Raw genomic sequence first — 13,453 nt, forward strand, 5'->3', positions numbered from 1 at the left:
TCATCATCTGTCAGAGTCATGGGAATCTGGGCAGAACACAGTACCGCAAGGCACTACCAAAGAGAGATCACAAATGAAGCTCTGCACCTGCTCTGTACCCATGATATTCAAGATATTCATGATGCTGCTGATATTCAAAACACATGTAATTCCCGCCATCAGAGCTAGGAAAGACTGGTCAGTGATCTGTTCTACTTCATGCCAATCACAAGTGGGGTTTCTGCCTTTCTACCCAAGTCTCTAGTGCTAGGTCTCAGACTGTAAGCCACAGAGGTCCTCTGTGTGATGTCTTGCACAACATCCACCATCAAATTCATCTGGTGCACCCTGTGGATGGTCAGAAACACATTTTAGAAAGCAGTGGTGGAGTGTACAGCCACTCTCACCCAGCCTTAAGGGCAGTCGATGATATCTTATAGACAGGCTTGCTTGGAAACAGAAAACCCAAAGGCCAAAGCCAGTGGAATAAACACAAGCAAGTACAAAGCCCGTTCACAGAGGTATGGCCTGGCAGAATTTACTCCTACAAGTCCAAAACTATGTTGTGCTTTACAAGCCATCTTTCTCACTGACAGCAGGGAGAGATGCTCGCGATGAGAAGCGACACATCTTTTTCAAAATGTTCTCAAACAACAGCTTGGGGCACAATGGTCACCAAAGGCCACTGAAGGAGGTAGTGTTTTACACCTAGGGACACCAGCAACCAGGAAGCACGAGAGGTAGAGTACAACTGACTTGCAGAGTCCAGGTTCAAGATGACGAATTGTCTCCATCAAGGAGAGTGAGAGTCTCCCTTGCTGACATCCTTTGGCAGGAGTTCCCCTCAATCAGCAATTCTGTAGCACCTGAAAGCTGGTCCCTTTTGTCCCATCACATACACGGAGTGGGAGTTCAGAGCTCGAGTTTGCTGTTCCCCTCCCGCCCCTCCCCTTCGGCTGGAAAGTGGTAACACTTTGATTCCCTCCCTTCTATTTTGCACATGACTGACCACAAAACTATTAATATCTGAATGCAATCCCAGTTCAGCTAAACAACTCATTCCCTCCAAGGAGACAAAAACCACAGCTTCCTCCATTCCTGGAAAAACCCTTTGGGACTGCGAGACCAGTAGCTCAGATGCAGCAGAGCACACTCTAGTTTGCTGATACATCTCAGTGCGGAATGCCAAGCAGCATGAAAAGGTTTGGTTTCTTTCTTCTGTGCCTCCTTTGTATCTTCAAGAAGGGTGAGTTCTGAACTTGCTACAGTTATCTGTAGTATACAGATAAATACAATATATAAATACAATCTGTATATAAATACAGATAATACAAATTGTACAGTTATCTGATAACAGCTTTTCTTCTAGCTCTAACCAAAGTGCCAGTGGAATTGCCCGGTAAAACTAGATGTCTAAGAACTGTCCAATCCATCATGCTGCTTAAAAGGATCCTAACTCCAGATGCTCGTGGCAATACTGGAAAACTTCAAGTTTGACTCTGCAATTGTCAGAGATGTTTTTGGTTTGTTTCCCTTCTTTCTTAAATTGTGGAGGGAATTCATCTTCATCTACCTTTCCCCTACACTGTCAGTTGAATGCAGTGTTCTCACTACCATCCTTGAACGCTGTCTGACCTTCCTAGGAGTTATTCTGCTGTGCGTGCAATTTGCCCCAAATCAATTGAGCACTTAAGTTCACATTTAAGCATGTGTTTAGGTTCTATTAAAAAAAAAATCAATGGGATTGCTTAAGGGTACTGTGTTTTCTAGAGTAGGGTCGATTCTTAACAGTGTCCATCATGGTCTCCAGTTCTTGATCTTGTTATCACGGTTTGTGACCTCAAATCCTTTCTATCAACAACTAGCAGGTGCATTTACCTGACACCTCCTTCTAGGAGTAACCTTGGGTGAACAGCTATTTTCTGGCATTTGGTATTTGCCTGTGACCTTTTGTTTCTTATGAAGCCTTCAATCCCAGGAACAAAGGGAGGCTGGATAAATAGCAGAAGGAAGCCATGGAAGACCCACCGTGTCCAGGCTTTAAGGATGTAACAAAAGCTTGACACGGAGATTATACACCAGATGCTGACAGTTCTCTCCACTCACCATCTCGGGTCCTCAGGCAGACAGTGTTTCTATAGAGATGGATGAAGTTGAAGACATTAGAAGCACTTATTTTTAACATTATTTTTCATGTGGCAGGCAAGGGGATGATTATGTGCTAATAGAATGCTCTTTGCTTAAGATAGATAAAAAATGCAGACCAGAAAGGTGACAAAGTAAATCATGTACTGAAAAGTACATGTCTTGCAGTCCTCCATAAGTAAGGGGTTACAATGACACACTTGAGAACTCAGATGAACTATTCAAATCATGGTCTATCAGCCACTGTTGACCACATTCCACCGCCAAGAGTGGCGGGAATGGAAACAGTAAGATGTCAGCCCTACGTTCTCTGAAATCACAGGTCTGCCTCCGATCAGAGGAACAGTCAGAGCAATGGTAAGAAGATCCAAAAAGAGATCAGATAGTTGACCAACGGGGAAAAGGGTTAATTTTATAGCGTCAAAGAATTTGAAAGAAACTAGAAAGTAATAGCATTCTATGTTTTTACTGCCAGTTCCTGATGTTCGGAGTTCATGAGCTTCATGGAGTTTTTTTGGCCATGTAGCCTGCTATACTAGACTATACCCAGGCTGCAAAAGGTAATTATATTATTAAAGCAAATGACAAGGCAGCCCAACTTCAGATTTCAGTGATTAAAATACTGGCTTGGCACCAGTTCCAGATAAATAACTTCTGGTTCTATACTGGCCTTGGTCTATTGTGAAGCACACAATAGATTAAAACTAGGGCACAGTCATGGACGAATTTGCCAAATATGATGGAGAGTAGATAAAAGAACAAGGAATAGCCTTATCTTCAAATTTACTTGTACTGATTAATCTGACAGCTGAATGCTCACAAATCACAGTGGAGTCAGCTAGATCAGGCATCTGCAGCAATTATTTATTGGAGGCCACTACATTTTTTCCCAAGCATTTTCATCTCAGCTACTAAGGAGAAAATTACTGATTTAATGAAGCCATCACAGAAGCTTTGTTAAACATAAATGTAGCCAAAGACATTCCTGGTGTAACAGCTGTCGTAACCACCAACACAGTCAGTAGATATACGTATCTGCGTAGAAAGGTTAGGCCTTCCTACAGTTCCTGTTTGTTGACGCCTGTGGTTGCTGGTGGACGGAAGTGGGATGAGATATCAAATCTTCCCAAAATATGCATCAAAGATGGGGTGCGTCAATTCAGGTGAAGGCTTTAAAAAAAAATCAGAAATGATCAAATTGAATCTGGTGGCAACAAAGTTCAGTTCCTCCAAATGCGCTAAGATTCACCGTGGCCAGATTTGGCCAAGAGAGCAAAATCTCAACTCTTTGCAACATATCGGCTGGAAAATTCAAAATTTTCCCTATTGTGACAAAAAAAAGACAAGGCCTGTCTGGGAAGTTTCCGGCAGCTAGAGTCTGTATGCTAACCCGCTCTGGTAACAGAGGACTTCCCTCCTCCTACAAATCACATGGGAGGAAACATAAGGAACTTGTCTATTCACACCAGCCATCATGCGTATCCCTGAATCTGTATTTGGATCCTCTAATATCTCACTCACAAATAAGTTATCACTTTGTGATGACAGCAGCATTAACTGCTAGAAATATCAGACGTTACAACCTTCCTCAGAAATAATGCAATGATCAACTGATTTGTGTAACAGATGCTACAACACAGGAGAGCGTGTGTGTACGCACACGCATGTGTGGTCACACTCAAATACGGGGCTGCTCACTTACTCCACTTCAGTGCTGACAGCCACTGGCTTTCTGAATATGTTCAAAACCTTTTTTGCTTTTTCCAGATTCCTTGCTTTCAAGCACACAAAAGAAACAACTGACAATTGCAGAAGACCATTATCTCAACTTAAGACGCTATTGCTCACTTGAAAAGCAAGATGTTTGCTCAGACAGCAAACTACTTCCAATGTGAGCTAGCTAGACAGTTCTCTTAGTCCAGCCAAAGACCAGTAACTAAGTACACCACAATAACTGGGCTCTTCAATCATCTGTAAGCCCTCAGCAAGAACATCAGTCAGCACAGGGCCCACCAAGGGAATAGAGCATCCATTTTCTGACTAAGAACAGAGTAAATGCAGAAAGGACTCCCAAATTCCCTTTCCCATCGGTGCCACACTCCAGGTAAATCAGTCTCAATTGTCTCCTTTTGCTTCTAGGTCTGCAGACCAGTGGCTGGTCCATTCAGGTCCCATCTGATGTTACTGGTGAATTAGGGAAGATGGTTATTCTGCCCTGTACTTTCACACACCCCTATAAAACATTTGACCGGACCCTCACTGCCATTTGGAGGATCCGGGAACCTTACAATGGTACAGTCATTTTCAAGTGTATTGCTCAAAGTTCCAGCGAGCTCTGCAAGACTGCTGTCAGCTACAAAAACAAATACAAACTGCTTGGCAACCCACGGCACAAGGATCTTACCATCAGGATTGACAATCTGACTTGGAGTGACAGTGAGAGATATTTCTGCCGGGTGGAGTTCTCCGGAGATGTTCATGACAAGTATGAAAGCAGAAACGGGATAAAGCTCCATTTGATCGGTAAGACAATACAAGAGCCAAAAGAGGCAAAAATCACCCCATGGCGAAGCGTGAAACCCAAAAGGACGAGGAAATTGATGAGACCAACTAGACCAATGACAACAGGTGTTTACCTGAGATGTTCTTCCAAAGGGCTGGCTTTTCTAACCCTGGTCATCTCTGCAGAGAATTTATAACAATTGGGCTTGGTATACTCTTTGTCTTCTAAAGTCTTCCAGTATAAGGTGATATGCATAGTGCAAGGAATGGGATAGCAACAAAACAGAGCAGAGACTGTGATAAGGAAATAGCCAGCCTCTGCTGCCAGGGGTAAGGGTCAGCAGAGTGCTGGGCATCCCACTTCCTCCTGGCAGCAGCAGGCCTGTGTTGCCAGTCAGAAGCTCACGGGTTCAGTTAAATGTATCCTTGTCAGGACTTAAATTGGAGTGCTCATCTGGTGAGTGTGTGCAGCCTGGACGATAACAGCAGCTCAGGAAGACACAATATCTGGCACCCCTGTGCCAGGATTTGTAGGTCTGAACTCCTCTGGAGCAGGAAAGGGTAAGTACCAACAGCTCTGACTGACAAATGGCAGATCCTAGGTGGCATAACTTCTTCATAGCTATAAGGTGCCTCTCTATCTTCCCCTCTCACAGCCACACTATATTCCCATCAAGCTCCTTCCTTATAGCACCTCGTCCTCACCACACTGGAACACAACCAAGCCAGAAGCTCCTTGGTTTCACCAGAGCATGGAGCTGGCATCTGGATTAGAGGAAGCAAGGAGGAGCTTCATCTTCTCTTTAAGATGTTGACAGTCTCCAGCTTGGATTGTGAACCCTGAGCAGAAAAACTCTGAGCTCATATTGAGGCCTATTATCCCTACCTATTTGTGAAAGCAGCATCTCAAGCTGCCTCAGTCACATGTAACTAAATGCACCTAATATTGTCCCACTGGAGACATCGTGGTCCCAGGTCTCTCCAGTCTTGGCCAGAGAGCCTTTAAAAACCACAGGTACAACAGGGATAAGGCAAAGCATCTTTGAAGGACTGCTAGACAACAGTCCCGCAAGGTGAAATGCCTATCCATCCACTATCGGTGACAGGAAAAAGAAAAAGGATATTTAAATCCCTGAGTTCAGGACCCATTGCAATAGCTGTTAGATGGACATGATGGATGTGCACAAGGAGTCACTCCTTCCTGAGGAGTCTACAGCCTGAACAGACACAGGGCAGGAGAGAAATACAGACACAAAGAGGTGAATCACACAGCAGCTTGATGCCAAAACCTCCATCTCCAAGTTTCACCCTACCCCTGCTAGGATTATACTGCTCCTACTGAAACCCATAAGGCTACTCCAAAAACCCAGCAAAAGAGCTCACTGCTGCAGTAGGACTCCTTGTTCTTAACTGGCAATCTGGTTGAAAAAATACCCTTCTTTCAGGGCTGCTTAGCACAGCAGAGACATGGCAGAGCGAGCAGGGGGTGAATTTCCAGCACAGATCACACAGCTCCACCTGCACCCCTCTTCTGCATTCCCTCACATGTACGTCAAGGGCTCCCATGCTGCACGTGACAAACTCACTCCCAGGCTTCTCTGTGCTCAACTTAAAAGCTAATCATTCAAATTTCAGGAGACTCAGTTCAGAAAAATGCAAATTCTACGTCTGAGGGTGCGCTTAAGATGTAGAGAGCGCTAGTAGACATGTGGTCTTGAGAAGAGACCTTAATCAAGAGTACAGCAATACTGTGCATTGGTTGTGAAGTGGAACTGCCTTACACCTGCTGTGCACTGCAGGTGTTCAGATAAGGTACAAGGATGAGTTAAGCTACTTTGTAGGAACTTCTAGGTATTCAAGGCTCTTCTTTCATTTAGAGCAGCTCCTTGGCTTTCCTAAGCACCCTTAACATAGGGCATGACCAGGGCAGAATGGCAGTAAGATCTGTGTCCTAGAGGCTGCCTGGATTTAAACATACATATATTGTCTGGCTAACTGGCTAGGAAAAACAGAAGAGAGAAATACTGAACTCCTGCAGCAGCCTTTTCCTCCATGAAAATGCTCACTTAGTTCTCTTCGGTTAGTCCCTAGCATTCACAGTGCCTTCAGGAACCAAGTCTCTCTCAAGTATACACAAAATTGGCCAACAGATCCAGCAGGAGAGGACCAAGGGATAAGATAAGCTTGGTCATATGAACCACGCTTTCCTTGGTCTAGTCAATGAGACTAGTCCAAATATGACACATTCAGCAGCATCTCTCAACATTTTGCTTCCCTCAAGTGCTCTTCACCACTGTTCATTCAGTCACACAATCCCACACCCTGCAAGTACAGGATACGCAATTAATATCTGTCTTGGGATCAACGTGCTATCCCAAAGCAACCAGGGAGCTAAACCAGTTGTTTGGTACTCACTGCAGGGCTGGAGTGAAACACCAAATATAGATTGTACCAAGAGGAAAGAAAATAAGTGTCCTGACAATAATTTGTCAAACCCGGCAAGTCTCACACACTGAGCAGAGGACTCGCACAAACAGACCTCTCCTTGTGGTATCTGCAGATCACAGACCAAGGGAACAGCCATGAGATACTTAGAGGAGAGCACCACAGTCACCTGCTCCATGACCCACTGCCAGATGCAGCCAGCGTGTCTGAAAAGCGGGCCAGCTGCACCTACCGCCTAAGCCACAGTCAGCACTGGGCTGTAATTTATGGTAGAACCACAGAAAGCTGTGGATCTTCAAGGGCAGCTGCCCTGCCCCATCACACCAGGGTGATGTGGGCTGAAGTTGACCACAATTTAGTAATCTGCGTAAGGAATGACAAAGATAAAACACAGTTCACATCTCCACGCACCCACTGAAAAAAGTGGGGGGGGGGGGAAGTGAAAGAAAGTGAAATGTGATCCCAGGGTTACCCTGCTATAACAGGGTCCACTGTGATCATACATTCTGTAGGAGACCTAGCTTTGAAACTTTTTTTTTTTTTTTTTTGAAATTTTCTCTTTTGCTGTGACTTCTGCAGCTGCCCCCAGGATCACCAATATCACCGTTAGCTCGAATGGAGATCACACCTTCAAAGCATGCTGCACAGCCGAAGGGGAGCCAGTGCCCTCCCTGACGTGGACCGGCCCTCACTACAGCAACCTCACCTCGGTCACAAACACGAATCACCAGGTCACCAAAGAGCTCCAGTACCTGACACACGATGGAAAATACACATGTACGGCCGTCAACAGCCACGGGAGAGCGGAAGGGGCTGTGTACTTCTATAAATTCAAAGCGTCCAACAGCTCCCTTTTCCTGATCCTGATTTTTGTACCACTGGGAATTAAAGTATTTGTTTTGCTGGCGATAGTGGGCTTTATTTTCTGGAGAGAAGGTATGTATCACTCACTATTTCCTTTGGTAGTCTTCCTCCATCAGACCTATAATAAGCAAAGTGACACAGCAGATAAAAACTGGCAGGAGATTTTTTTTTAACGATTATTTTCCACCTTTGGAAAATGACATTTATAATGGGAAATCTAAGAACAAGTAAAAGGAAACTCCTACCTGGCTGGTCACAGCCTGCAGAAGTGAGGCCTTAATTCTGGAAGGAATCTCTAAAAAGGACAAAGTGAACAGGAGTTTCCCTAGGCCTGAGGAGAAAGGTTAAAAAAAAAAAAAAACACTAACAGATGTGCAATTAGTTATTAGTTGAGAAGCTGCTGCCTACACAACTAGGTTTTCTGGTTTGGTATTTTTTTCACTTTTTTTTAAGCAGACTAATCACTAATTTTTTCTGTTTAGCCCTGGGGCAGGATTTACCTTCACTGCATCCCACAAAGTCGTTTCATCTCCCAGGGTCAGCGTCCTCATTTTAGACCGGCCATCTCAGTCTGCAGGGCCTCTATATTCGAGTGCTTCATTTCATTAGTGAAATCTCAACTTCCCAAGGTGTTGTCAAGCATGCCAAGGCCATGAGAGCAGGGAAATATCTAATTGTTAGAGACGAGAAACAGCAACGGAGCAAACTAAGAGACTTCCCAAAGGTTATAAACAAAACCTGCAGCCAAGAAACCTGAAAGCCCCTGGCTCCCAGCACAGCATCCAGTCTAGCACATCATCGCTGCTGTGTTACGCTGCGGCAAGGATCAGGCTAGGGGGAGCTTCCAGGTCTGGGGCTCTGCCTAGAAGAAATGCGATGCCACCAGTATAACAACAGTCTGATAGCAACAACTCACAGAGGGCCACACTTGCCTTGGACTGTAGGAGGAATAAAAGCAGCCACATACTTTGCTCCTTATATTCAGGTGCCTAATTCCTACGCTCCTGAAGGCTAACCACAAAACTAATAAAATCTTTTTTCCCCTCATTCACTGGCATTTTACAATCACCCTTTATTGCAGGGTGGCCTTCCAGCTCACTCTGATCACACTGCTAACTCGCATCTTTCTTCTTGATTAACAGGTCCCTTCACTGCCCCAGCCAGCCTGGCCCGGTAAGGACATCCTGCTTTCTATTCATGTCATCCAGTAGAAAGATGGAGATGGCTAAGGAGAGAGATGCACTTGTCCTTGGTCTTGGCAACAACCTTCTGGCCTGAGAGCAGGCTCCTGGAACAAGGACGGGGTTGGGCTGATGGCCAAGCAACCCTACATGAGGGACTGTAGCCTGAGCACTGCAGGCTTAGGTATAGGTGAGAACAGACCCTATTGATTGGAGGGCAAGCTGCTCTGAAACTGAGCAACTTAGGCAGCATCTTGGAGAGATTGGATGCAGCAGCAGCAAGGGACTAGCAGAAGTTCAGGTGGGCCCACGCTCACATTACAGAGCGTGGTAACTGCGATGAACTAGCAAAAGAACCAACCACCCCTACGACGGGTGCAGGAACTAGTGGTACGGGGTCATGTTCAACCTGAGTTACCCTATGACCATAAATCGATGTCTCATTCCCCACACACACACACCCAAAAATGTGGGTATTTGAGCAAGGCATTCGGGTGCACAGTATAAGGTAACACCAGCAGACTCAGAGGGGACTTTAATCTTACAGGTAATTAGTACAAGCATTTCATTGCAGAAGCATAGCTTTGCAGATTTAACAGCCTAAACAATACTGCACCCTTGACTACAGTATCATGTATTTGTATCATGACAGAGATGAAAGGTTAAAAGTCAAGATGCTCCATGCTCTGCATAGGTATTAGAAGATCCTTAATGCTACTTCTGAAGCGGGAGAGATTTTTCACAATCGTCCTTAGCCTCTGAAACAGCAGAACAGCAGCAGCAGCTGATGCTAATAGTGCTACAGATCATTCTGGATCCTTTAAGATGCAAAATGTTAGATGTAAACCAGATACTGAGAAACTGTCTGCTACAGCATAGAGGATCTGTATCTGAGAATATTAGGGTCCTATGTACTCTGATGCTCCTTAACTATTAGCTGAAGCCACATATAAAGACTAGTGCAGCCAGAAACATGTCTTTGCCTTATTCACTTCTCTCATTGCCAGGCCCCAGCCGCAGGACTCCACCTATGAGAACCTGGACCGCAGGCACCGCGGCAGCTCCTCTTTGCCAACAGAACGAACTTCGGTGCCACGCAGCTAAGGACCTGGTCTCCGGCACTTGCACCTGGCTTGCACCGTTTGACTTACTGCTTGGCAGGTGCAAAACCAGGTCGTATTAGGGTGCCTATCTCCCCAAATACAAGACTGCTATTGACTGATACATGGAGACCTTCCAGGCGCATGTTCTCCCTTCTGGCTGCGACTTACAAGCAAAACTGGTCATCAAAGGGAAGACAGAGGGAAGGATGTAAACATATTAAAAAGACAGAGCTGGAAGAGCAGAAGAGGATCTACCTAAGATCTGTAGTTTTCAGGCTGTATCATCAGACAGTGTTTAGCAAGCAGATGGGAGTCTATCATTTCCTCCTGTCCTTTTGCTACAGACTTTTTCCAAAAGTTACTTAACTTGGGGGGTTTTTCCCCCCAACTCTACTTTTCAAAATACATGCAGCTTATTGGAACCAGCAACTTAACTAATCTGCTCTTTGATACATCAGGGGTAAAGAAAAACTCTTGTAGTTTCTGTAGGTTTTTCTTTTTTTGATTCCCTAGCTTTCAGAAGTTTGTCTAAAACTTTAAAAGAAATCTTAACTTTCAGGAGGAGCCCAAGCAAAATGAAAATAGGAAAAAAAAAAGTTCTCAAAAAGCTGAGAGCTGAGAACAGGAAATTCAAAGGTGATCTGTACTGTGAGTTTACTTGCAACTCTTGTTAGTAGTACCACAACCAGTACGTAAGTGCACATGCACAGACAAGCACAACTCAGGACTTTGAAATAAATGTCACGACAACATTGTAATAAAGCAAACTACATGGGATGGCTGTGTTAAGAAATATAACCAGTCTTCCCCCAAGGAAAACTTAAAATATTTTTCAACTAAATTCAACAATTCTTTTTTTAATTAAAAGAAATGTATTTCTAAGTGGTCCATCTGTTACATGAAGAAATTCCTTTAAGCCCTGCTACATATCCCTTAAATTCTTCTGAGCTGAAGTCAGTGATCAACACTTTCCACTAGCACACCAGAATGGTTACAGGTGTGTTTTTGTGTGACCTTAGCAACAATTTGGGGTGCAGCTGATCTTTGCAGCATAAATCTCACAGGTGTTTGGTCAGTCCTCTCCCATCCCAAAGAAGTCTCTAGCTCAATCCTGACTGTGCTCCAAGATGAAGCAAGTCAACCTAAGACTCTGTCAGGGAGACCTGTGGTCCAAGAGTCACAAATCAAGACAGTCTGTGGACACCAAGGAGTTAGTATGGAGGAGGAGAAAGAATGAAGGGGGAACCACCATCAAGCCTGTGATCCTGCTTGGAAAAATCATCCCCTCCCTTGAGGGCTCTTATTTTAAAGTTTACCTCTTTGTAACATCACCACCATGTCATGGTTCCTGTGGGATGCTCTAGACTATGTGTGCATATAAAGGACTATTCTATGTATTTCACGCTTCTTGCTGTTCAGGCATCAGTTCCACTTCACTGCATTATCTTAAGTTAATGCCACTTTCAATTGTTATGTCCATTGCCCTGTTTGACCAGTTTTCCTAATAAATATTTAAGCTGCAATCCTCAGGTAACAGTTCACTCCACTGCAATTAGTATTGGCGGAAGCAAACATTGCAAAGGCACATGTATTCACTCCCCAAATTACACAAATTATTCAAAAGCTGTATCTGTTATTAAGTAGTTATCATTCAGATTTCATCCTTCTACTGTGAGCTACAGTGATAAAAAAACACCACAAAACTTAAGTGTAATCAGGTAAGCTCAGAATAAATGTTAAGACATCAAATAAAAACAAACAAACAAAAAAAACCCAATGCTGCAGGTTGGGGCTGAGGAGTGCCAGTTGCAAGGACACTGCAGCACCAAAACTGAAAGCCTAATTTTCCCCTGCTTCCCTCCATATTACTGGCTTTCTCCTTGCTCAGGCTAAGTACAAAAGCCCCTGGTCTGGGTCGCCTGTGAATGGTAAAAGATCAGAACCAATGTGTTGCTGGTCCCAGCAATGCCAGAAAACACCGCTGGACTGGAATGAAAAGCCACTTCCATTTACTGCATATCCCTTTCACCATGCATGAGTAAACAGACCAAGATCTTAGTTTTAAGGGGCAGCAACTGTATTTTTGCCCAGCTTTTATGAAGTATTCAACATAACAGGGCCTAAGCAAAGAGCAGTCCTAGATATCCTTTTGAAACATGCGACAGAAACAAATGTATGGTGTACCAAGTGGATTTGCATTCTTCCTTCCTACTGAGGCTAAAAGAGATTAGTTTAAGAGAAACGGAAATAGCACATACAAGCTCTTCACCACATCAGGTATAACACAGAGCAGCTTGAATGCAAATAACCTTCACCAAAAGATTCTGGCAAACTATTTCATTTGCAACTCATAATAAACAGTTCTCAGAGAAAAAAATTGCAATTGGTTGAGCTTCACCAAAAAGAACAGCCTGAAAACATGACCCCATCAACACCCCTTGAACAACTTTATATATCAGCCTCTGCAACAATTACGGAAAGGTAATCATCGTCATCCTGTACAGCATGAACAACACATACAATAAACAGGTCTGTTTAGACTTGAAAATACTGTAGACTAACAAGAGCAAGATTTCTCCTAATATTAAAGACCCAAAAGTCAGTATCTAGGTTTCATTTCAGCTAGAGTAAAAAACAGGTACCATCAGACAGTAACTCACTGCATCTTTTTCAGACAGCTTTCTTGGGATGGGATGCACACGCACCTTCAGAGCTGTGACTGCAGGAAACAGGAGGAAAGCTAAAGGTGACACTAAAAAGCCCTAAGACGTTTGTGAAGTTTTACTAGGACAGAGAAGCATCGTTTGCCATTTCATAACTGAGCTTTCTCCTGGGCTCTGGGAACAAAAATATACTGTTGTGTGACATACAGGTTAGGCTGAACAAAAGCAGAGTATGGATTTAATTCCTACATTTCAAAGAGAAGACTCTCTAAACCTCCATCAGCTGAGTTGCCTTCCCCCACACTTTCACCTCCAAGAACAAAAGATGTATTACCTCGTTTGGACTCTTCCATCACGCTGAAAATATCATGGTGTTGGTCAGGAATTACTTGATTTTTCATGTTTATTTTGCATGGTCTTTGCAGACAGAGCATGTTATAAATACATCATTTGTAAAAACAGCTGAAACAATATCATTTTAAAAGTGCATGTCATACATATATTTCCAGCTTTCTCACACTTCTTACACAGCTGACCAGTAACATCGAATCTAGTAAAACCAGTGCTTTTC

General features: G+C 43.9%; 1 protein-coding gene across 1 annotated transcript; it reads left to right on the plus strand.

Moving 5' to 3' along the window:
• The first annotated feature begins 1,173 nt into the window (after positions 1-1,173).
• Positions 1,174-10,220, plus strand: SIGLEC15 (sialic acid binding Ig like lectin 15). The gene is made up of 5 exons (XM_062600523.1): positions 1,174-1,225; positions 4,264-4,647; positions 7,651-8,007; positions 9,078-9,108; positions 10,124-10,220. Exons 1-5 carry the CDS (start codon positions 1,174-1,176, stop codon positions 10,218-10,220), a joined length of 921 nt encoding a protein of 306 aa, XP_062456507.1.
• Positions 10,221-13,453: the final 3,233 nt, after the last annotated feature.

The sequence above is a fragment of the Rhea pennata genome, chromosome Z (genome assembly GCF_028389875.1).
Source record: "Rhea pennata isolate bPtePen1 chromosome Z, bPtePen1.pri, whole genome shotgun sequence".
In the NCBI taxonomy this organism is placed as follows: domain Eukaryota; kingdom Metazoa; phylum Chordata; class Aves; order Rheiformes; family Rheidae; genus Rhea; species Rhea pennata.

What these genes read in the sequence shown, in the direction of transcription:
- SIGLEC15 (XM_062600523.1), top strand. Translation starts at nt 1,174, where the DNA reads ATGAAAAGGTTTGGTTTCTTTCTTCTGTGCCTCCTTTGTATCTTCAAG. An exon ending in CCTTTGTATCTTCAAGAAGG is followed by an intron (nt 1,226 to 4,263) that starts GTGAGTTCTGAA and finishes TTTTGCTTCTAG; the next exon opens with GTCTGCAGACCAGTGGCTGG. An exon ending in CTTTATTTTCTGGAGAGAAG is followed by an intron (nt 8,008 to 9,077) that starts GTATGTATCACT and finishes CTTGATTAACAG; the next exon opens with GTCCCTTCACTGCCCCAGCC.